Source organism: Pararge aegeria, chromosome 13 (genome assembly GCF_905163445.1).
Source record: "Pararge aegeria chromosome 13, ilParAegt1.1, whole genome shotgun sequence".
Lineage (NCBI taxonomy): Eukaryota > Metazoa > Arthropoda > Insecta > Lepidoptera > Nymphalidae > Pararge > Pararge aegeria.
In genome coordinates this window covers 7,798,642-7,822,844 of record NC_053192.1, presented here as the reverse complement: position 1 = coordinate 7,822,844, position 24,203 = coordinate 7,798,642, and the positions used below count along the sequence as shown (strand labels likewise).

Genomic DNA, 24,203 nt, shown 5'->3' with positions numbered 1-24,203 from the left:
CTACATCTGCTGGTTTCCTTCTTCTATCTTCTTCTATTCAATTAAAAGAATCGTCTTCCAAAGAAGAGAGCTACTCAATTTATTAATATTCTTTTAATAAAACTTACCTGTGAATACAAAAATATCTTATACAAACTAACCTGTGAGTAATGCTTATTTCTTTTATATCATTGAGTCGTGTCATACTATCCCTCGTTGATACACTTGATTGTGAATACAAGCTTAGAGGCGTGTATATCGGTTCGTATTCTTGTAGTGTGGGTGGTGGAGCGTACGTCATGCTCAGTTGTGAAAGAGTACGCACAGCAATAGGCGGTGAATAGGACATGTATGGCTGCGTCAAACTCATAACACTCGAACTCTCGCTTGAACTAGATGGGGATGGCCGGTCATGTTTGGGTTTTAGAGCTCCCAGCGCACGGGTTATTGAACCCTGAAAATAAATAGGATTTTGTTATACTACTAGCTAAAGCTAAAGTAAATGTTATTAATCTAAAACCTATTGTAAACATGCATAAACACGCTGGAACACGCTTCTTCTACCGGGTATCAAATACCCAGCAATTAGTTTAACTTAGGAACCTTCACATTCCAGTGGCAAAAACGAGAAAATCTGTTTTAGGCTACAAACAAAGTTTTGTCTCAAAGCTCTGCAAGATCAAATTTTTAAGCTGGGTTTCTGGGATTCATTCAGTAAAATTGTAAAACCCCAAATAAAAAAAATACCCTTAAACTGTGTCTTCTAGAATCAGCGCTGAAGTCAATTCCAGGCAAACCCGTGGCCACTGATCTTGAAAACGGTCGTCCCAACATCCTTATTTGATGACCGAACATATTCCTGAAAATAATAAACATTATACGCACCGTTCTTTTAAAAGTACAAATTTGAGAAATCTTAAACTGTAGCCAGATAGCGGTTAGCTTTTAAATTCTTTGTACTCCCTCAAATTTGCACTAATATATTCAAACATTGCTAACACAAAAAGCAGACATGCATAGTCTATTATAATGTGTATACATTGCTTTTTTATTTTTTTTGTTTGTACAGAATATATTCTATTTGAAATACATTCGAGATTCGTATAATTTAATGTTCCGTGTTAAGTAAAAGATCAAATAATTTTTTTATATATGTACGAAAAACTATAGGAATTTTAACACAACTCGGCATAGACACCAAAAGCATGATGCACTTAAAAATAATACGAATCATGCTAATTGTGTACAAGTATGATGATAAAAATGGCCTAAAAGGAACATAAGAAACATCAAAAGAATTAAAGAACAATATCGAATCTTATAAACGAACATTCTAGAATAAATATGAATTCATGCATATTTTATTGCTTCGTTATTAATAAAAGTACGATATTTTTCTTTCCAAAAAAGATGAAAACAACAACGATAACAATTATAGCGTCTAAATTAGACAAGCATAATATATCATTGTGTTTGAAATCAATAAAATCTTTACGTATGATTCAAAATAAATCAATCAATGTTTTATGAAAGAAAGAAAGGTCGTACGGACAGAGTGGACAAAGCCCGAAAAGTGCGTTCTAATGATGATGACAGAGAGGCATTCATGACGTATCGATAAAATGGTTTACCGTTCTGTCTCGACGCAAGGATCGCCAAGTTTAGGGGTGATGGTCAAGAAAAGAAATTGGCTCGATATCCCTTAGGTTTATCTTTTATAAGGATTTATTCACATTTATATGCCAATTAGTAATTTTACAATAAAACTAATACACCGTTCTCAACTATACAATATGAATGTATACAAGTCAAAAACATATTTATCTTACATTACAGGTAAATACTATTTATTGTTATAATCCTAAAGCTATTGTGAATGGTTCTGTTTTTATATCTAATGATATTTAATGAAATTTTAACTGTTTATTATGTTTTAAAATGTGTTTTTAATCGAAATTAAACTTTCGTAGTATTTTTCAAATATTTTCGTAATGGGGCATAACTCGCCCTCTAAAATAACATAAAGCATTTCATGCTTTTATGCTTATATATAAGCTACTTCGTATGTTATACAATGACTAAAATTACCAAATTGATTGTTTCGAATAACATTGACAAATCTAAACTACTGCACGTTGGAAAGATCTGGGGGCACGCGGAGAGAAAACATCGAATCTAACACATGAAGGCAAAGGGACGACGAATAACTCTTCGAAGTTTTCCATTGAGAACTTTTCGTTATACTTTACTTACAAACCACAACTCCTACTATTACTTATCAGTCTTCACCGCTCGTAAAGTTTTCGATAAAAAAGTTGTAAATGAGCAATTTGAAGAAACAGTTCTACAAAATCGCAACTGAATATTTACTTTCGTGTAAAAATAGCACTTTTACAAATATTTTTTTGTGGAAATTTTACATAGATACAGATTTTGAAAGGACATCGAAGCGACATTTATTTCCTGAAGGAGAGTTTTTTGATTTTTTTGGATTTATCTTTGTTTTGTGGACAACATGGATGCTCGGGCAGCCTCCACTTGCAGTTCTTCCACCTGGCAAAATATCGTATACCTGCAGGATTGCACCTTATATTATAATCATCTACAGGTTGCACACCTACGGGGTCGTGGCGGTGACTATGCATTCATGCAGTGCATTTTCCTTTATGCTTTTAGGACTTTCTTGTGATACTGCAGATATTTCTTTTTGTGAAACAAAATATTGCACTTTTAAAATTGATGTCAAATAAATATATGAATATCGAATAAATTATATTCTCTTTGTATTTCTAGATACTGATTACTAATAATTCTATCAAGATTTTTTTGACTTTACATATTTTTTTACATAAAAAGTTAAACGGTCAATGTTATTGATATTAATCATGGCAAATGTTAGAATATTCTAAATACTATGTTATGTTTCATAATTATAATATTTTATGTGTTTACCTTGCGGGAACAATTAGCGCATCAAACTCGGCTACCAAATGTCTTCGTATTATGCTCTTTGATGGTGGTATACCAAGAGCGGTAGCCATAGTCTCACCCGTGAAAGATGGTTCTAATACAACCAAACCACCATGTACACCACTATCTATAAGAAAGATTAATATGATGCACATAATAATATGCGGGTATAGTATACTATAACACAGGTGAATGCTCAGATGAAATGTATTTCACGAATGGTTAAAACAGGTAATATTAATTTATTATTTCAAATTTTTTTTATCATTTATTATTTTTCTTTTTTTTTTTTAATTATTAACAATGCTTAAGAATAAATTAAAAAACTCTATTAAAAATTTATAAAAAAAAAAAACTTCCACCCTCCGCTTGCGGGGCTTTTGAATGCCCAAGCAACCGGTGGTCAGGGCTCCAGAGTGAGAAACCTCCTCACAATACGCGCCGTTCCAAGGACTACTGCCTTCTGTATCCGACCCTTGATCCAACAACCAAGCGAAAGCTTCTTGAGATGTTGGTCGAAGCTTTTCGCGAGAAGACCATTGACTGAAACGACGATCGAAACAACAACGGTCGACTCAACATTCCACATGGCGGTAATCTCGTGAGCAAGGTCCAAGTATTTAGATACTTTTTCCTTTTTTTTCAAATATTATTATATCTTACCTTTAAGATTATCAGCGAATTCGCCTAAATCTATATTATGCGCCCAACGCATAAACCTTTGATTTGTCCATACAAGTGGATCTGCGTCTACATTTTCACACTGATGCCGCCTCACTGCTAAGGCCTGGGATAGAAATATAGTAAAAAAAAAAATTAGTCTATTTAAGAGTATATATAAGTAACTTATACCTATAGTAAATAATCCATAAATAAGACCAAAACAGATATAAGATTAAGTTTATCGTTATTTATAAATTAGACTAATGATTGTTATATAGTTAATTAAACTTTATTTATAAATAATACATTGGACAAATATTTTTTAAAGCATTAGATACGATTTGATTAATGTTAAAACATGGATTTACAAAAAACCGTAGACTAAGTAAAAAATGAGTCTACAGATTCAGACAAACAAAAAGATTATTGTAATAATTTACTGACAAATATAAAAAAAATGGGCATTGGGATGAGGTAATGGGCAAAAGAACGTGGACTAATTTTGGTTTCATGTCAGTCTGGAATTTAAAAGAGGCTGAATACGAAATGATAAATAACGTCACCATAACACGGCACAAGGTAAGGGCGGACACAAATTGATTTAAATGGTAATTACTAAACTGTATCTGTAATAAATGCAAAAGTGAGTCTGTTTAATTTTTTGTTTTATTGCTACGAATTTATTGAGCATACGAACATATGCTCTATTACTGCACCTATTTAGATGAAATTTATTATTTAGCTTGCATCACTGTTATTACGGAAAAGCAACCACGAAACATTCCCGCAGAATATGCATATAAAAGGTAAATAATAGGTACTTATTCCTGAGCAATTGTGGTTAATGTTACCGTATATGTATAACTAAGTTGTGGAAACTTCATTGGTTTATGTGATATAAAAATACGGTATTACTTTTATGTTTTTTTCCCTTGAAAAGCTTATAAATAAATAAATTGTACGGATTGTGGTAAAATATTTCGGATTTTTCAGACGGACATAGGATGTTTTTTTATCCCGATTATATGCCCCGAAGCTATTTCAGCTAACGTCTGTGTCCGCCCTAAAAGCTTCGTGTTGCCATTTGTTTACTCTCGCTTTATCTATCTTCGTTTATCACGAAATACGTGTTTATTTTACGAATTGAAAAGATTTAAACAGAAAAGACCATCTTCCTTGAGCTTAAAATATATTGTTTACATAAATTTGTTTTGTAATGCCTTCGAATTTTGGTGAAATTCCCCAAGTTTGAGTTACTTTATCATAAGGAAAAAAATCTGTCTTACGTTTTTTCACAAATTTAATGTCAAAATGTATTGGTATTAATGAGTTAGTAACCATGGCAGTATTTAGTTAGTTCAATTACCATTTTAATACTTTTCCATTCAAATAATAGTTTAAAAATAAAGGTTTTTGTGAAAAAGCAACTCTATAGAACTACCTTTAACTAGCTATGCCCGTGGTTTTATCCGTGTGTGACGACGAATTGTTTTTGTAAATCCCGTAAAAAGTTTAAAAATTTCCCGGGATGGATGTACTCTATATCCATTTTCTGAAAATATCTTTGTGCTAAATTTCTTCAAGTTTGGTTATACAACAAACAGACACATTGTTGCTTTTATAATACTTCTTGTATCTAAGGCGATGTTATAGCGCCATCGATCATCATCACATCGACCCAATACAGGCCAAGAAGTTAAGGCCGGATTCCACCATGCTGGCCCACTGCGGATTGGTGGACTCCACACACCTTTAAGAATATTATGTAGGCATGCATGCAGGTTTCCCCACGATGTTTTCCTTCACCGTTTAATTAAGTAATATTTTAATTTGCTATATACTTCAAGCTTTTTTTATGTATGCAGATTCATAACAAAATCACCTATACTACATAACAATCTGCTTGGTAAATTTTAAGAATTAGGTGAACAATATTTTAACTTAAAAGGAATTAAGAATAAGTGTTGTTCATTGTATGCTCACTCACTGCGGATATAAAATAAATGGTTCCCGTGTTTTAACGAGAAGGTCATAGCCTAGTTGCCGCGGTGAAGATCGACTCACACTCTGCTTAAAATAGGTCGAGTAAATAATGAGATCTATGCAGGTAAGGGCTCTTAATTCTGAAGGTAACGTATAAAAACAGTAAGAAACTTAAACAATATAAAATTTTTTGTACAGTACATTCATTTAAATTTCACGTACTTTTTTTCTACTATAATTTAGCCCTCGACTGTGATCTCATCGTGCGGTAAGTTATGATACAGTCTAAGAGAATGGCGGTATCCTATCGGAACAATAAATCACTTAGCGGCATTTTACTGTCTGTAGGGTGGTAACAAGCTAGAAGAAAACTTGTAAATATATTATACTTGGACTATATTATTTTAGTCATTACTTGATTGGAGTGCCTATTGAATAAATAAATTCTCTTTGTGGATCTCAAATTACACGTGACATTTAGGAAGTGCTAACTAAAAGAAAAAAAAACAGAAGTTAATAGATACAATAATACAAAAAAAAGAGTGTTTGTACTTATGTACACGCGTTAGAAGTTATACTTCTGTGGCGTATGGAAAAAAAATAACGATCAATATTAAAATTAATGAAAAAGATTTTAATTAAATAAAAAAGGTTTAATTAACGTAATAATATTTATTTATTCACACTGTTTGTACTGTTACGAAACACGTATTCTAAATATAAAAATACTAGAATATACAACTTGAACATAGTTATCTATTTTCATGCCACCTGGAACTAACTTTACGATGTAGAATTCAGGTGTCAGTGGGCGCGCGCATCGTTAAAATTCACTCTCATCATTTTTCTCCATCGCGCCAAAAGAAGTATAACTTCCAAAATACATAATAAAATATTCACTTACTTGTCTATCGTACTTCATTATCCTTAGCAGATGGATGCCGTGGACAATCGAGGCTTGGTGGAATTTCCTGGTGACGCCAAGATACTTCTCTAGTTCCTTCTTGCTAATTGTATCAAGCATGCGGGCGTCCACGAGATTGGTCACGAATGATTCGGCGTACTGTTGGCACGAGAATGAACATTCGTGGAGTGATTTTTTACCTTATTAATATATCCTAAACCCGAAAGGTTACGGCAAAGCCGGCTATTTCAGTGGGGATTGATATTATAATTACTTTTCGTTAATTTATGGGGAAGCAGTAAATAAATTCCTATTAAACTTAAACTGGACATTTTAAATGAAAAATATTCTGAAAATACTAATTACGGAAAATGGTGCGACGGTTTTTGAAAGCAGAGAAGCCCGAAATAATAATCGAGGCTAGAATCATGAGCGAATAGCCTGTTGTCACCAAAATCTAGAGAGCGGCCTACGAAACGTATATGGAAATACTGGAAAAACTGCGATAATGGTCAGTTATTTACCGAGAATATATTTGAAAGTTTAGCCTGTTTTTTCCTCGCAAGTATGATGAAATCAAAGTACTCGTACTAAAGCATATGCAACGCGTTTGCATAAATTATTACACTATAAGCAAGCCGAGAGAAATACAAGTAGCAAACTAGTTACATTGTTGTATTGCTATATTTTTTAATGTATATAATATTTTTATAACCTGTCGTTTATTGCCGCATTATTAATTATAATTTACTTAAAACTTCAAAAAAAAATTACAATCAAAACTTACCTGTGAAAGTCCCAAGTCAGGTAACCACTCGGCCGCTACCCAGGCGTGAGTCAGCTGTCCAATGCTCGGGTTCCTCACCAGATCTGGCCGCCGCCGCTCCTCTATCGCCAGCCGCAGTTTCTTCCTGTGCATCGGCTGGCCGATCCCCAGGCCAACCTCGAGGTCCGTGTCTGTGAGCTCGAGCAGAACCTGCCCATTCAAAGCACGGATCTAGAAACAACGAGAACACAATATTTGACGCTTTTATCGCGTCAATTGCTTACCGTACTTAAATCAATGAGAATAGGTCCGTCATAATAATATTACAATATAAGTTTCAATATGAGGTGTGGGGACGGCAGGTCAGCGGCACATACAATCGTTACCACCTCACCTGTTCTCGCGGTAGTCCTAAGAGGCGACTAAGGGAATATAACGGAGAACGGGTAAAAGCGTACTCTATGCTACTGTGATCTCCAAATCGTCGGCCTAGCATGGTGATTATGGGATAACCCTCCCGTGCGGAGAGGCCTTTAGTTCAGCAGTGGACCGGTATTTATTAAACAAAAAATAAATAAAAGTAAAAAGAATAAAATTATAATAAAGGTACTTAATTAATTTTAATAATGAAAAAAGAATTATGTATATATTGATAATTAAAAAAAATTCAGAGATAATGTTATCGTAACATTATTTGTGTTTCAATAAACAAATATAAAAAATAAATAAAAGTAAAAAAAGAAAATTATAATTAAAGGTAATGTTAATTAATTTTAATGATAAAAAAAAATTATGTATACATTGATAATCAAAAAATTTTCAGAGATATCGTTATCGTAACATTATTTGTTGTTTTAATAAAGCCGCGTTGCTTCTCGTTCAGAGAGCCATGTAATTTGATTTTCATATAAAATATGGCGCCCTCGATGTTTAAAGTGTTAATATGATAAAGTCAGTAAAGTGTCAGGTTTATGTAGCGTGTAATTTTTCTATTGGAATTTTCCTAAAATTTATTCAAAGATCACTTCTGTTTATTTCGCTACAATTCAGCCAAATTTATTGCAATTTCACCAAGTGATGAGGTAGTCTTCGAAATTTCTGATGTACCTTTTATTTATTGCATTTATTTATTATTGACATTGACATTTATTTATTCTATTGATTATAAAAGAATCTGATAGTCTAAGTTATGGAACATCTGCATTCGTTTCAAATTGTGTTAAGCGGTCCGATGTATTATAACTTACCTTATGGCGAATTTGATAATAACAACTAGTAGTGCACTTAACTACTGTTGTAATTTACAAATCATCTTAAAATCCATATAAACTAAAATAACATAAAACATTTTGGTTTTTATTTTGTTTCCATTTATTCATTAATATATCCAATCATAATATATATTAGTTTATTATTTTTATATAGTTTATTATTTTTATATACACATATATATTTTATTTGTGTATATGTATTCGTAGGTATGTAGTTATTTGAATGTAGGTTTATAATAATTTTACACCACCTATTTGTTCTCGCTCTTGTTTTCCTATTCTTAAGGTTGCCTGGCAGAGATCGCTTTTAAGCGATAAGGCCGCCTTTTGTATTCTACTCCAGTTTTTGTGTTTCTCTTTATTCGTCTTTTATTTTCCTAATTGTGTAGTGGTGTACAAATAAAGAGTTTAAATAAATAAATAAAAAATAAATAAACAAATGATACAACGGCGTAAGGGTAATCTGTCATTTTAACTGGACGACCATTGGAAATTCAATCGTTATGACTAGATTTTGACAGATTATCGTGAATCCATCGTTACGTTTGTTAAATATACGTAACACTAGGGCTAAATTATAAAAATAAAAAGTTTAATATTAAACATACTGAATTATAAAACGCAGTCAAATCAATTTTCTTATGAACTCTCTATTGAAACGGTTTGCCGATTTGTATTGTTGTTCTTCGATATTAAATTATAACAATATTATACGTATTAATAACATCTCTCCGTTCCGAACCGATAACAGACGTGCTTTGAATAAACAAATGCCACGATGAAATGAATTTATTAAAGGACTGTGCTGCGACTTCATTTCCATACAAATGTAACGAAATTGTTATTGTGAATAATAAATGTGTTTTCATGAAAATGTATATTTATCTACTTATAAAATTTTGCCGTGAAAAGTTCGTGAGGCGGAAATAATTTAGATTAGGTTAGGCAGGTTAATATGGTGTGATTACATAACAAATTACATTTTACTATCGATGCACTAATATCTTGAAGATTATGTGTGTGGCTCAAAGTATTGTGATATACAAAGTATAACAATAAAATATTCTATGGAAATTAAGTTAACTAATTTTAATATTTAGTAATTGAGCAGTAAAACGAACGCTTAATATATTATGCAACACTTATCCTAAAAACGATATTCAAGTAGGCGTCATCACCTCTACCAACGTACCTAAATAATACAAAAATATTTAATAATTGTTTCGAGTCTCTTTGCAAAAAAAAGTTCACATAGATAGGTACTACCCTATTTTTAAAAGTATTCATGACAACAGTTTGTTACATCTTTAGAGTCATGCACTCCAGACTATGTTATGATATCACGTCACTGGGACATAGTATCTTATATCAACCAATTAACAGCCTCGTGACACTTAATTTAAAACAAAAGATGTTTTACCCTTCCGCTGCGGCCTAATAAAAAGTACACATTATACACAGTATCCATATAGCTCAATAGCAGGCAACACCGTCATCTGTGGTATTACAACCATCAACTGCGATCACCGAACCGTTCGCCCAGCGTGGTGATTATGGACAAATCCGCCCGTCGTTGGGAGAAGCCTTTAGTCTAGCAGTAGACTGTTGTATGCTGTTGATGATGATGTTTATGTCGATATAATATATAGCTTATGGAACGCGTTCGGTGACGATGAAGCGAATTCAATGATTTTTGTTCACCCAATAAGCCTAAAGAAGTTTTACTAAAAAAAAAAACAATTGCGTTTTTAAATCGATATCGCCATATAGCGTACCGGCCGCCAAATTGTACCTTCTACCTTAACGGTCTATTGAATACGAATGTAGTTATTCATTCATTCAATGTAAAAATATAATAAATCGGATAGCTAACCTTGCCACTCTTCACGTTGTCGGCGACCGCAGCTGCATATTGCGGCATTCCAAGAGCGAGCTCCAGCCAAGCTATGATAGCGGGTGCACGCCATCTAGACACTGGCAGAGATGCGGCCTCGCGCAGAGCCGCTTCGCTGCCGAGAGGAGACCACGCACGGCAAGTGCTGCCTGTACCGGCGTATACCGGTTCTGCCAATACAATTTATGAATTAAAATTTGAAAAAAAAAACCCCCAAGTTTCAATATAGTCTGTCGGCTTCGGTTACGTATAATAACATGTATTTATAATAATCGGAGCAGTCTTAATGTGCTCGTGTATCGTGTTAATCGTGGAATTCCTCAAAATTAAAAAAAAAAACAAAATTCAAAATTCATTTATTTCAAGTAGGCCTAATATAAGCACTTTTGAAACGTCAAGTCTGTCTGTGTGTAGTGACTCTACCATCGGTTCGGAAGGCAGATTCTACCGAGAAGAAGCCGGCAAGAAACTCAGCAGTTGCTCTTTTCCAACATTAAAAATTTACATTTTACATTTTAACATTCATTTTTCTATCTTGTGAGAGATGAAAGCGGAGCCGGATCCGGATCCCGTAAGACATCACACTATGATAGAACGCAAAATGAACAAGTCTTGCTGTTCCTACGTCAGTAATCTGTCTAATTTTCCTGACGGAGTAGGCAGCCGAGCTTAGTTTACCTGCTAGTGTATCTATATGGGTACCCCACTCAAGCTTACAATCCAAGGTCATGCCCAGAAAAATGCGCATGAACCAGAAGGGTCTAAAATGTGAATTTCTCTTCTCAACTTCAACAAGAAAAAAAACACTCCAATGCGAGAGTAGAACTGAGTCTATCAATTTTGCTTAATGCAGATAATACTAATTTTGGTGCACAACCTTTTTGTATACGTCACAGTACGGTAAATCCCTTAGCTATTAAAATTTTCGAATAGCTCGATCAAGCAAATGTTTTTAAAGACTTACCACTCTCATGGCCACTGCTGACCGCACTTCCTGACTTGGTGCGGTGCCGACTTCGGGCGAACACTCTGGAGATTGATCCCCAAGCGGAACCTCTTCCTCGGCCGGCCTTAGAACCGCCGACTCGTGACCTCATGCCAACGAGTCCCGAGTCACACTCTCCCGGACTGGACAACTGCTCTACTGACCTTTATAAATAAAAAGTATGCGACATTGTTAGTGTAGAAAAATATCCCGACAGTACATTCTTATACGTCTTCTTGCGATATTCACTTCAAGATAGATGCCAACCGCATCACACATTGAAATATACGTCGACAGAGGTAACTAAGTATAGAAAGCGGTGATAATAAGTAGTGGGTAAGGCTTCGGTTTTCCTCCTCCCGGACCGAGCTCGATCCCAGCACGCACCTCTAACTTCCCGAAATTATGTGCCTTTTTAATTGAAATAATTAAATATACCTTCTTTAACGGTGAAGGGAAACGTCGTGGGAAAAACCTGCATGGCTGAGAGTACTCCATTATGTCATTATGTTCTAGAGAGCCTGTGAAGACTACCAATCCGCAAATGGCCTACGGTGGACTACGGCCTAAACCCTCTCTCATTTTAAGCGGTAGAGTGTGCCCAGTTGGGGGCCGCCATGGGTTGATAGTGGTGATGATGATAATGTAGACAACATAAACAAAGTTATTCGCAAAAGCTTTCATAACTTTCTTCGTTATTTACGGGCTAAATTGCTGGCGGACTTTTAGATAACCAAGGAAATTAATGGTAATTACATATTTTTTATTGATTTCCCGACTTTACTAAAGCGTCAACGTTCATACTAGTATAAACTAGGCCAAGGTCCCTGAGATATTAACTCGAAAGCATTTTTATTGCTCTATTGAAAGTAAGGCGCCAGGTTTTTAATCTATGATAATACTCTGATGATAAGTAGCAACTTATCATCAGAGTACTATGGCTGTTATCATTTGGTACCAAATTGTAGCTTATCTATAATTCGTGGTAGAGGACCCATTACTAAGTTTTATTTTCTAAATAAACTCTAGGAGGTACTCTTTCTTTCAAGGAGAGAGAGGTTCAAATTGAGGGTATAATTGTATTTATATGTTCGTACGAAGCACAAACGGGATGTAGAGGCGAGACAGTATTACATTATATTGTGTAGTCTCACGCAAACTGCTCTCCTGTGACATGGAGGTGTCGCGACAGTTTGAAACTATTTAAAATATTACAGCTGCTTCTAGAACCAAGGGAAAACAGTCTGCAACTATTCAAGTTTCTAAATTGCTAACTTGAATGATCGGTGCATTTTTAATTAATTTATGTAAAGAAGGAATTAATAAAATTTTAACATTAGATGATGAAGTCTTTGCTTTAACAAGACCAGCTTTGAACGCATATGTTTAGTTTTTTTTGTGTAACTTTTTACCTACTTCCTTGTGCAAGAAAATACTCTAAATGTAATTAAGGTAGCATTTTTCCTATTTTGTACCCGTAATAACACATTTTTAAAAAGAATCTTTTCCGTAGAAGGTATAAGAATATTTATGTAACGTTACAAAATGTAGTAGCTGCAGTAATGCAGATAACGTTATAACTGTTAAATATTAAAAAGCAGTCGACGAAATAATTTCTACTCACTCCAGTTGTTAAATTTGTTTCCGGGGAAGTTCATTTAAATTCAATTTCGCACCGTTTTTTATCAGTATTTTGTTTTAAAAGCTTTTGCGTTAATTCAATTATTTCGTGAAATATTTCAAGTGATTCTTTATCAAATTTACAGAACAGTTGAGATTAAATCTAGGTACGCTATTGAAAATATAATATCGCTTTTTTACTACATATTTTATTTAAGCAACTATTAATAATTTTTTGATAGTTTGTTTATTCCTATTGCTATTCAATCCTATCCCATTTAATGTTGTTTTTAGAGAGCTGGAAATAAATATTTGATCACCATTTCATTGCCTCGCATTTATATTTAATTTTATTCTTATTTCTTGTTATGTTTTAATAAAAAATATTGCTTAAAAAACAAATAAATATATAATAAATAATAAATATATAATAATAAATAACAAAGACAGTATAACACACAAGATAGTGTTCACAAACGCTATCAGAGGCATAGCACGCTCACTTCTCATAATTTGTTTGGTGAAATCTCGGAGACGCCTCCGACTAAGTTTGTAAACACTGTCAAGTGTCAACTAAGATTATTGAAAACAAATTTGAAATCATGTTTTTTTTCAGTTCTTCAATGAATCAAATTAAGATCGGGGTTTTTTGTTTCTTGAAATAATTTTTTAACTTTTTTTTAAATTTAGTTGTACCCAGTGTGACACTGGAAAGAAAAACATATTGACACCACTCCCATAGAAATACGATAAGCTGTTTAGGCTCTAGGGCGTGCATATCAAATATAAATACTCGTAAGTACATACATACATTCATACCTACACTCGAAAAACATAATCCTCCTTCTTTCGCAGTCGGGTCTATCTCTTTGGTCTATAGTTAGGTTCTAGGTTCCGGCCAAAAATGAGATTACTGAATACTGGATTTATCTGTTAAGAGATTTTTAGCACCAGCCCGTAGTAACGTAATTCGTGAAATCCACCTCTGGGCCTCGGAATTAAGTCCTGTTCATACAAACTAACAAGTGATAATTATAAAATCTTTCAAACTCATCAAACCGAATTTAAGCCGTATGATCAACACGGGACAAATATCGTCGCGCGAATTTTCATGCTATGTAAATAAATGACTGGCGCGCCACAACGGGTCCCCGCTACCCGTGGCATTGTTATTATATTTTCATTCATTTGTTTTACTCATTAGACGCTTCACCGCGACCGGTCTGTGAGCACGTTAGACATTTTTAGGTTGATGAGATGGTAACGAAACTGTTTAAATGAAATCTAGACACTTAGATACACCATCAAAAATATACATCGCTTTTCCCGTACTGTAAACAACTTTTAAAATATGTATAAGATATATGGTGCCTATAGAAATACAAAATGTTACTAACCTGGAGAGCGAAGCTGCATCAATAGACCGGGTGAACGAAGAGGCGCTGTTGTGTGGGGACAACGTCGGGCTGCAGTCGCGCGGCGTGCTTACTGCAAAATCATATATATCATCATCTCGTCCTCTCGGAGCCACAGGAAGTGCTTGTTTAGTATCAAATACCCTAGCCGTTGCACAAGGCTCCGTCAGACTTTAGCAGAGTTGCTTTGGTTATTAAAAATCACGCATGAACCGCTTATTTTCTAGTACTACCGCTTATTTACTAGTTACAGTCTCGCGAGTCTCTAGATCTTTTTTTATTTGCTAGTTAGAGTATCGTCTCTAATTTCGGTCTCCAGGACACAAGAAAGAATAATTTATCGCAATCTGCTCCGCTGTCCAGCTGCATTATGTAATAAAAGTTTATCCGCGAACGCGGAAACAGTCTCGGTATTAATAATACTAGAACATGGAATTGTAACCTTGCAGAGGTTTATAGGTACAAGGTCATTTAAGAGGTCAAGGAGGTACTATAACAAACGCAAAGTATCACGTATATCATCTTGGTTCAAATTTCAAGTAACGTAGATTTCAGTTTTCGTATGAAAATAAACTAAAAACAATTGCCCGACGAACAACTTTGCTTTCTGAGTGGCCAAGGCCGTGGGTTTGATTACCGCAACTGGAAAATGTTTGTCTGATGAACATGAATGTTTTCCAGTGTCTGGGAGTATATACTCGTGTTTATATTATTCATAAAAATATTCATCAGTCATCTTAGCACTAATAACGAAAGCTACGCTTACTTTGGGGCTAGATGGCGAAGTGTGCATAATGTCGTGGTATATTTATTATTATTTTTAATAATAACTTATTATAATGATGTAACATTGTATAGATTCGGAATGTTAGGAGCTGGTAATCTTATTGGTTTCGACAGCGCCACTGTCTCCTTTAAACTTTCCACTGTTTCCTTTTGTCTAAAAGGCGCCCTTTTGAGCACCAGAGTTCGAGGAATATCGGTTGGACGTCCTCCTAGGACGTCTCTTTCGAGACTTGGATCTCGGCTTAGGTGGACGTTGGAACTGATGGATTGATCGGACGGTGATTAGTCCGTACGCCCCCGTGGCCGTGGATGTGACCCACGTCCAGGTAACGTAAGAAATCTTGGACCACGTATTCGCCGGCGAAGACGATGTGTTTTTGTGTAGCCCTAGCATAAGGAACGTTGTCCGTCATTATGACGTCGAATTTGACTAGCATTATCTTGAGAGGGAAATAACACACCTGTTACTGCAGAAGTTTTAATACTTAATCTGAGTTCATATAAATAAATGCATATTTTTCAATCGCCTAGTAATCTGAGGAATAAAGATAAGAGGTTGTGATTCTTGTTTTATGTTGAATCTGTTTAATTTGTCCTTTAATCGATTTAAATATCAGCATTGATTAACCTGAGGTTTAAATTTGTCAGATTTTTTATAAAATCATATTCATATGGTCGATTTTAAAGGCAGAAATAGTTTTGCTAAGAAGTGTAAGAATCTGAGGATTCTGGTCAGCCCGGTAATAAGTAAGTGCGATAATAGGAGTTACTATTTCGCGCTGGCACTATAGAGGTTTAAGCAAAGTCATATTCGTTATACTACTCAACATTGCCTAGCATGTTTTAGCTTCAATAACACTCTTACTAGAAATATGTCTAGCCACTATATGGTGCTATATATATGTCTTATCTTTAGGCACCAGAAACTGGACGGTCACTTTAATATGGGTATTACAATTTGGATCGATCCATTGTGTTGCATTGTCTTAGGTTATCTCGACTTCTCAGGAGCCGGGTGGTATGCAAATCGAGTTGTGTTGCTTTTGCGACATAATTTAGAATACTATTGAGATGTTTTTGTTGAAATAAAGAATAGAGAATAATTTCAAAATAAGACATTAATAATATGGAGCTTAGGTAATAAAATAAAAAATAGAGGCCTCATTTTTGAAACTAAATAAGAAAAATCCTTTTTATTTAATCTACCATCATTATTTTTGCTTATCTGAAAATAATATACACTTTTTTTGTTTCAAGCAAAACAAGCAAAGTAAATTTGAAGATTTATCTATATTCCAAAAAGGGCGCTGTAGACTGACAAATAGCAAATACAAGTAAAAATACTTTTTCCATTATGAGGTTTGGAACTATCACATATAAGCACACGGTTTACGTGTTTATTCCCAATAAATGGATTCCTTTAATCAAAATTAAGAAAGTTCAATCGAAGCCTCATTTCAACTGAGCTTTTAGTAAAATACTCGAAAATCGAGCCTTAAATGCCGATAGTGATTTTAATTTATTAAAATTGCTGTTGTATTAACGCGAAGCGAAGCGTTCCGAGCTGTGAAAACAGAGAGAAAGGATTTTCATTAAAGACCTCTTATTGTAACAAAATGTTGACTTAACAGTCTACATTGTGAAAAAAATAATGTTCCTTTTGAATGAGTTATTGCAAAAGGAAGACGATGTAAATTGAATGTAAGGTTACAAAAGCATTTTAATAAATTTTATCTATACAATAATATACATTTTAGGGTAGACAAGTTTTACATATCTTAATAGCAACTTCATTAGGATTCTCTCTTAAATATGGCCGCGTTCGTCATGTGATTAGAATTTATGGCTGCTGGAATGAATCCCAGGGACGGCTCTAAAATTGTGTTATTTTTCCCGTCGAAAAATTTTCAGTAGCAATCCGAAGAAAAAATTTGACTTTGAAGCTTCTTGTTTCGGAGAGAACCAGAAAGGATTCAAGCTACCGTATCACTTACTATGTCCTTACCCTAAAAGCCGACTTATAATTCATCATCGCTAATTTCAGTGGATCTACTTTGAATCCTCTTGTTATTTCATTAAAAAATAAACACTTTTAAGTACCAGCACGCCGAAGGCTACGCATACGATATTAACCAATTAGTGCGTGTTATCATATAAGACCTTTTTCTGGGACTAATAAATACTTGTAAAGTATGCATAATAAATACCTGGTGTCAACTATAAATATTGTGCTTACTTATGAGGTCAATATTTTCCCTGGCCCATTTTAGTACATTTTAATATGAAAACTGAAGTTTAAGGTAGGTACTTGAACTAAAAACACGCTAATCTTACTTACGCTGATATATAGGGTGCGCGGAAGACACGAGTGAGGCTGCGTCAGTATCATATGGATCGAGGGTAAGAGGCGCGCCTTCTGCTGTGGAGTCCGACAGGTTCCCTCCACAAACCGAAGTGGCGCCACCGTCGCTGCTACCTGTCACTGACATTCCTATTTTTAATTAGAGAGATGAGCGATGATTAAAGATTGATAGAAAATGTGAGAAGTAATATCTCTGGTATGGTACGGTCATGTAATTAGGAAGATCGAAAAAGAGATACATGGATTGTGTGAAAGAAGAGAATAATGAGCTGTTAGAAGTGAGTGGAAGATGTAGACTTGGTGCGCTGACCCCACATGATATGGAAGTAAAGCAAGTAGAAGAAGAAGAGAGATATGGCAATATGCATTATTTCATATCAGAACTGAATTAAGTACCCGTTTCTATACATTTGTGTAATCAAGGTCAAATCTTATGTATGTAACTTAGTGTTTTGGGCTTTCTTGGGACCCTTCAGAATAGTTTGTTTGTTGAGTGTTCTTACAAATGTTTATTCAGTAAGTAGTTCGACATTTCTATAGAAACATGAAACAATTGACTTCCATATAAGTTTCAACTTGATTACTCAGGAAAAGAACCTTGACAAATGGACAGACGAAAGTGATCGTACAGCTCAGTTTATTTTATCATAAGGAATGGAACGTTGAAAAATAATTATATGATGACTACGCTTCCAAGTTAGGATAGTAACCTCTAACACCAGAGTCGGCACTACAGCTACCTCTGTCGCCCATCAGACCCGAGGGGCCGCCCAGCATCATCGGAGGTCCGATGCCCAGCGAAGCCACACTCTCGCCTTCCGAGAGACACCCTGCAGCTTGCAACTGTCTTCGCGCCTGAGAACAATACCAAAAATTTTCCACATCTTATATCTTTAAACGAGCAATTTTGTATATATATACATATATATATATATATATACATTGAAACATTGACATTTTCTGAAAATGAATCCTGGCTAGATCAATTTATCGCCCCCGAAACCCCCTGTATACTAAATTTCATGAAAACGTTGGAGCTGATTACGAGATTCTAATTATATATATATATATATATATATATATATATATATATATATATAATTAGAATCTGTCGCTTCTAATTATATATATATATAATTAGAAGCGACAGAGACACCCTGCAGATTCTAATCTTAATATATATAAATCTCTTGTCACGATGTTTGTCCGCGATGGACTCCTAAACTACTTAACCGATTTTAAATTAAATTGGCACACCGTGAGCAGTCTGTTCCAACTTAAGAGATAGGATAGTTTATATTTTTAATTATAGTCGCAATTTTATTTTATTGCAAATATTTTTTCTATAATTAATTGACAGTCACATGTTATATATATATAATACTACTATACTAATTTAAGGCTTAGCGATACTGAAGGCTTTAAAAATACAAAATCAAACGCAGACGAAGTCGCGGGCAACAGCTAGTTATATATATATATATATATGTATATATATATATATAATTAGAAGCTAAAATGAATCCTAGCTAGATCAATTTATCGCCCCCGAAACCCCCTGTATACTAAATGAAATGAAATTTAGTATACAGGGGGTTTCGGGGGCGATAAATTGATCTAGCTAGGATTCCTTTATATTGGAATATCAGAATCATTTATATTGGACATACGACTTTTGTTTTAAGTCGACTCAATCGCGACGAAGTCTCGCGGGTCCGCTAGTAAATAATAAAAAGAAACACTTACCTTATTGCATTAAAAATAAAAAAATAAATTTGCACACAATAAACATAAAATATACCTATGTCTGCAACGTATTTCTGTGCATGTTTAAATGGAAAAAAATACGGCTGAAAGTCCGAAATAACTTATTTACTCAACCTACTTGGTTCGGACATCATTTTGAGTAATCGAGTTTCTTTATTCCGAAGCACAATATCAAAACAGCTGTTGTAGGTACTTAATTTTCCTCCACATTTTCATCAGAAAGCGCAATTTGAATTGGTAATAAGCTGCGCATGCCGATGATGGATGGACAAAGGTGCCAACTGCTGAATATATACCTTTCCACATTATGCAGGAAGTATTATAAACGCCTTTACGCTTTGTTACGTGTAACTTATACAGATGAAATAATAATGTTTTTCTTCTGTCAATCTTTGACCTAGCAAATACATATCAATACAAAATGTGTACAGTTAATAAAGTTGAATTCATAATAAATAGTAATAGACGGCCGACTGGCGCAGTGGGCAGCGACCCTGCTTTCTGAGTCCAAGGCCGTGGGTTCGATTCCCACAACTGGAAAATGTTTGTGTGATGAGCATAAGTGTTTTTCAGTGTCTGGGTATATGTATTTTCTAAGTATTCATGTATATATATTTCATAAAAATATTCATCACTCATCTTAGTACCCATAACACAAGCTACGCTTACTTTGGGGCTAGGTGGCGATGTGTGTATTGTCGTAGTATATTATATATTATATTATATATTTTTATAAATAGTCTGTCATTTCAATAAGGAAGCGGTAATAGTGCATTGGGTAGGGCCCAACATCACTTTCTTGGGGCCGAGTTCGAATCCTCTAACTTTTCTAAGTTATGAGTGTTGTAAGTAATTAAAACATCATTTGCTTCAACGGTGAAGGAAAACATCGTGAGGAAACCTGCATGCCTGAGAGTCTTACATGATGTTCTCAAAGGTGTGTGGAATCCACCAACCCGCACTAGGGCACAGTGGCGTGCACTAGGTTTCTTACCAGGGTATGCATACAGCAGTAAATTGCATAAAACGGCAATAAATCTCCTCCTATACGAGTTGTATATACATTTTAGGGTATGCAGTGCTTTCGTGCATGTATGAAGTGCACGCCACTGCTAGGGCACCGTGGTGGACTACGGCCTTAACCCATTCTCATTGTGGGATCGGACCAGTAGTGGGTCGGGACGGTAATGTGTTGATGTGATGAAATGATGAATTTTAAAACAACCGTTTCTTCTTAAACAGTAAAGTAGCTATGTAGGGTAAGGCCGCCTAAATGTTATCCCTATCCATCTCGCTATATTGTATTTATTTTTGGGTTACTTTTTTCTGTTGTTTACAAAAAGAGTGCATTCATTCTTACTACGATTCACTTATGATTATCTGATAGGTGGAAGTTCATCCCAAGAAACATTTTTAAAACTATCTGCCTGAGTTATTTATAAAAAAACGACTGACTCGATTTTGACTAGGGCTACTTTCACAGGCAGGTAGTGGACTTTATTTACAGTAAGATTTAGACTAGTTTTAATTGTAAGAAATTAACCCTTAACAGGGTAAAATAAGCATTAGAAGATTGTAACACACTTTTACTGTAAGCAACATAGAAAGATCGAATGTAAAATTTGGTGGCCTTATCGCTACATAGAAATTTCTTCCAGGGGACGACGGGCGTATTGAGAAAATGCCATATATTCATATGCCATAAATGGCAGGTGGTACAAAAAATAATATAATACACTTTATGTCTACATACTAATAAAAATATATGTTTTTTTAAAACAACTCATAAAGGTTTTGGATATGGGATGCAAGTTTTCTTATTTTAATTTACTGCACAGAGATTGAATTCGTACTACCTTGCAGATTTTTTTTATTCCACTACAAGTTAGCCCTTGACTGCCCTCTCACCTGGTAGTAAGTGATGACGCAATCTAAGATGGTAGCGGGCTTGCCTGTTAGGGAGTATGGTAGTCATATCCCTAATCGGTTTCCACGCGACATCGCACCGGAACACTAAATCGCTTAGCGGCACGTTTTTGTCGGTAGGATGGTAACTAGTCACGGTGAAAGCCTCCCACCAGACCAGACCAGAGAAATTTAAGAAGTAATAAATTCCCAAATTGTTCCTGCCGGGAATCGAACCCAGGACCTCCTACTTAAATTCACAGCGCTCACAGTTGCGCCAGGAAGGTCGCCTAAACAAAAACAAAAAGATGTGAATAAAATAGTACAGCTAAATACACGTGCTCCATAAAGGATTTAAGTAAATCCCTATTTACTTAAATCTGTATGGATTGTATCCCTGTACAATCATGACGAAGCATGGAATGCGGGCAACTCATTGATGTCCGTATTTGATATCAGTTGTGCAATCGCCTCTAGAGTCGAAGTAAGGATACAGAACATGCTTATAGTAATACGCAGGTAAAGATGCAGAAAACACATCTTTACGTAATAAGAGGAAAAATATTAAGCCGTGCAAATCAAAAGCACGTTTCAGTAATACAGAGGAATATACCTACTGAGAGACTTATATTTATCTATCAATTGTTTGTTTATTTACTCGAATTAATTAATTGTTCATGGATAATTTGAAAGGATTTTCTCGCCTTTCAGCTGTAAGTAAATAAACTTGACGATTGAATTTCTGTCGATTGTTTATCAACCCTCGTGATTATTTAGGACTACACCATAATTGGATAACTCTCAATATGGTAAGAAGTTAAGTGGCTATAGATTTCTTTAGTTTTTGGCTATTACTTTAGTTCTATGACTATTTTTGCGACTACAAATACACTACTACGACTACAAGAGGTCTGGGATTCGATTAGTTTTCGATTGTCCGGGGTTGTGACACTCATGTAGTCCACTCCCGTGCTTTGCAGGGCGCGTTAGGCCGTCCATCCCAGTTACTTTTACTAACATGTGATTATAATCGTTAAAGCCCGACAACCCACATTGAAATAGGGTAGTGGATTTATACTCTATCAGAGAAGAGAGGGGGCCTGTGGTCGTGCCTGTGTTGTGTTAATATTAATTAGTAAGTGGTTGAGTAATATCCTGTCAGCGTGTAATCGCGATACGTATGACTTAGTTGATCGCTGCGTTCAATATACAGCAAAGTCGATTTCGGAATCTATAATTTCTAAATGTTCTCTGGTCTGGTCTGGTCTGGTGAAACGATTTTGCTATCTGTTACTCAACCGAGAATGAAGTGCCGCCGAGCGATTTAGCGTTCTGATACGATGCGTAGAAACAAGGGGTATGGATTTAGGATTGAATTATTAATTTAAGGATTAATTAATTAATTAAAGGATTGAATGAATTAATTGTGGTTTTCTTTGCAGATATAGGTTGTTTATTACCTGTAGTGTACTTGGTGTATTTGTTTGTAACATTTCCATAGTTTTCTCATCAGCACATTTAACATTACTAATTATATTTAATGGATTATTTATTGTTTTCTTTGGAGATATTGATTCTTTATGTACAGTTTTCTGTTCAGCTGTTTTATCGCTGTTTTATCGTTTGCGCGTGTGCGTGTGTCGCCTGTGTATTGTGTGGTCCTGTGTGCTTAGGCGTATGTGCATGTGTGTGCGTATGTGCGTGTTGAATGTGTGCGCGTGTGTTTTGTGTGTGTGTGTATGTGTATGTGTGTGTAACTTGTGCTGTACAGCTGTGCATGCAGTGTGTAACAGGCATTTCTCATAAAACCCTCTCCTCATTAAGACCTTACGCAAGACGAGCGTTCCTGATAGGTCGCGATTTAATGACTGATGTAACTTTGAAGTCGCTTTGTATACGATATTGTTTGTGTCTTACACCTTTTTGCACTGCTAAAGAATATCATTAATAACTTAATAATTTTTGGAACTATTTTTTTTTTCAATTATGCTCTGCCTCTTATGTCAAATAAAAGCGAATACAGTATATTTTAATAGATATTGAGATTTCATAACACAGTGTTTATTATATATAACCGATTGACGGATAGCAGGTCCGCATTCTCCGAGCGGCTGGATTATAAGGCAGTGTCGGTTGAGGTCGCCGTCAGTTGTGGCAGGAGGTAGTATATGGAGAGCTTGGAACCCGTACGGCCAGAAAGCGACCTACAGGCTTGCGCCCTCAACCGCAAGTTTATTGACGCAAGGATTCATCTATTTTCAGCTTAACGCAAAGCTTCCCTTACACCGGAATGCTTAGTACCAGTTTAAAAGCAGTATTGTTTTAAAATCACAGTTTAATATGACACACCTTGAGAAAATTATTATAATTATAGACATTCATGAATTCATTTTATTTATTAAGTATTATTTTTTTATTTCATCTGATATTTTTATTTAATTTTTTATTGTGTTTTTACTTTTAATTAATTATTTGAATGTGACTTGTTATTTAAACTAGAAAATGGATATAATCATTAACGAATAATTTTTGCACGGCAATCTTGGCAGGACATGTGACACTTATAAAATTTAATTAACATCAAAGTAAACATGTTGCATGTACTATGTTCAAGCAAAATAAAAAATTCATTGATTGATTGAAACTGAAAATAGAGATTATATTTATTATGAAACAAGAGCGTCCAAAATATTAAAATAATATTTATTTTCGGTTTTTTACAAATATTATGAGAACCGCTTATTTTCCTGGATTTTAAAGTTATTATGTTACTGTCAGTCTTTTAATCTAATTTTATGCCAAAAATCGAGTTCATTGGTTGCTTGTTCTTACGTAGGGCGTGAAGGGAGAACAAACGAAAAACAAACGAATACACACTTTTACATTTATGATATTAGTTCGGATTACCGCTTTAAGCGATGGTAGCAATCTCC

The 24,203-nt window shown here is 34.8% G+C and overlaps 1 protein-coding gene across 7 annotated transcripts in view; it reads right to left on the bottom strand.

The window, feature by feature from the left end:
* LOC120628855 (kazrin) overlaps positions 1–24,203 on the bottom strand; it is a 176,642-nt gene that overhangs the window by 1,401 nt on the left and 151,038 nt on the right. The window contains exons 10-20 of one of the 7 annotated variants that reach the window (XM_039897496.1): positions 18,309–18,453; positions 17,575–17,718; positions 14,433–14,523; positions 11,395–11,579; positions 10,410–10,600; positions 7,287–7,496; positions 6,500–6,658; positions 3,613–3,736; positions 2,932–3,076; positions 727–838; positions 141–433 (exon numbers count right to left, since the gene is read on the bottom strand). In XM_039897496.1, the coding sequence (XP_039753430.1) occupies positions 141–433; positions 727–838; positions 2,932–3,076; positions 3,613–3,736; positions 6,500–6,658; positions 7,287–7,496; positions 10,410–10,600; positions 11,395–11,579; positions 14,433–14,523; positions 17,575–17,718; positions 18,309–18,453 (1,799 nt within the window). Of the gene's footprint in view, positions 1–140; positions 434–726; positions 839–1,849; positions 2,552–2,931; positions 3,077–3,612; positions 3,737–6,499; positions 6,659–7,286; positions 7,497–10,409; positions 10,601–11,394; positions 11,580–14,432; positions 14,524–17,574; positions 17,719–18,308; positions 18,454–24,203 lie in introns of those variants that run through there. The other 6 variants (XM_039897498.1, XM_039897497.1, XM_039897499.1 and 3 more) reach the window with 6 other exon arrangements.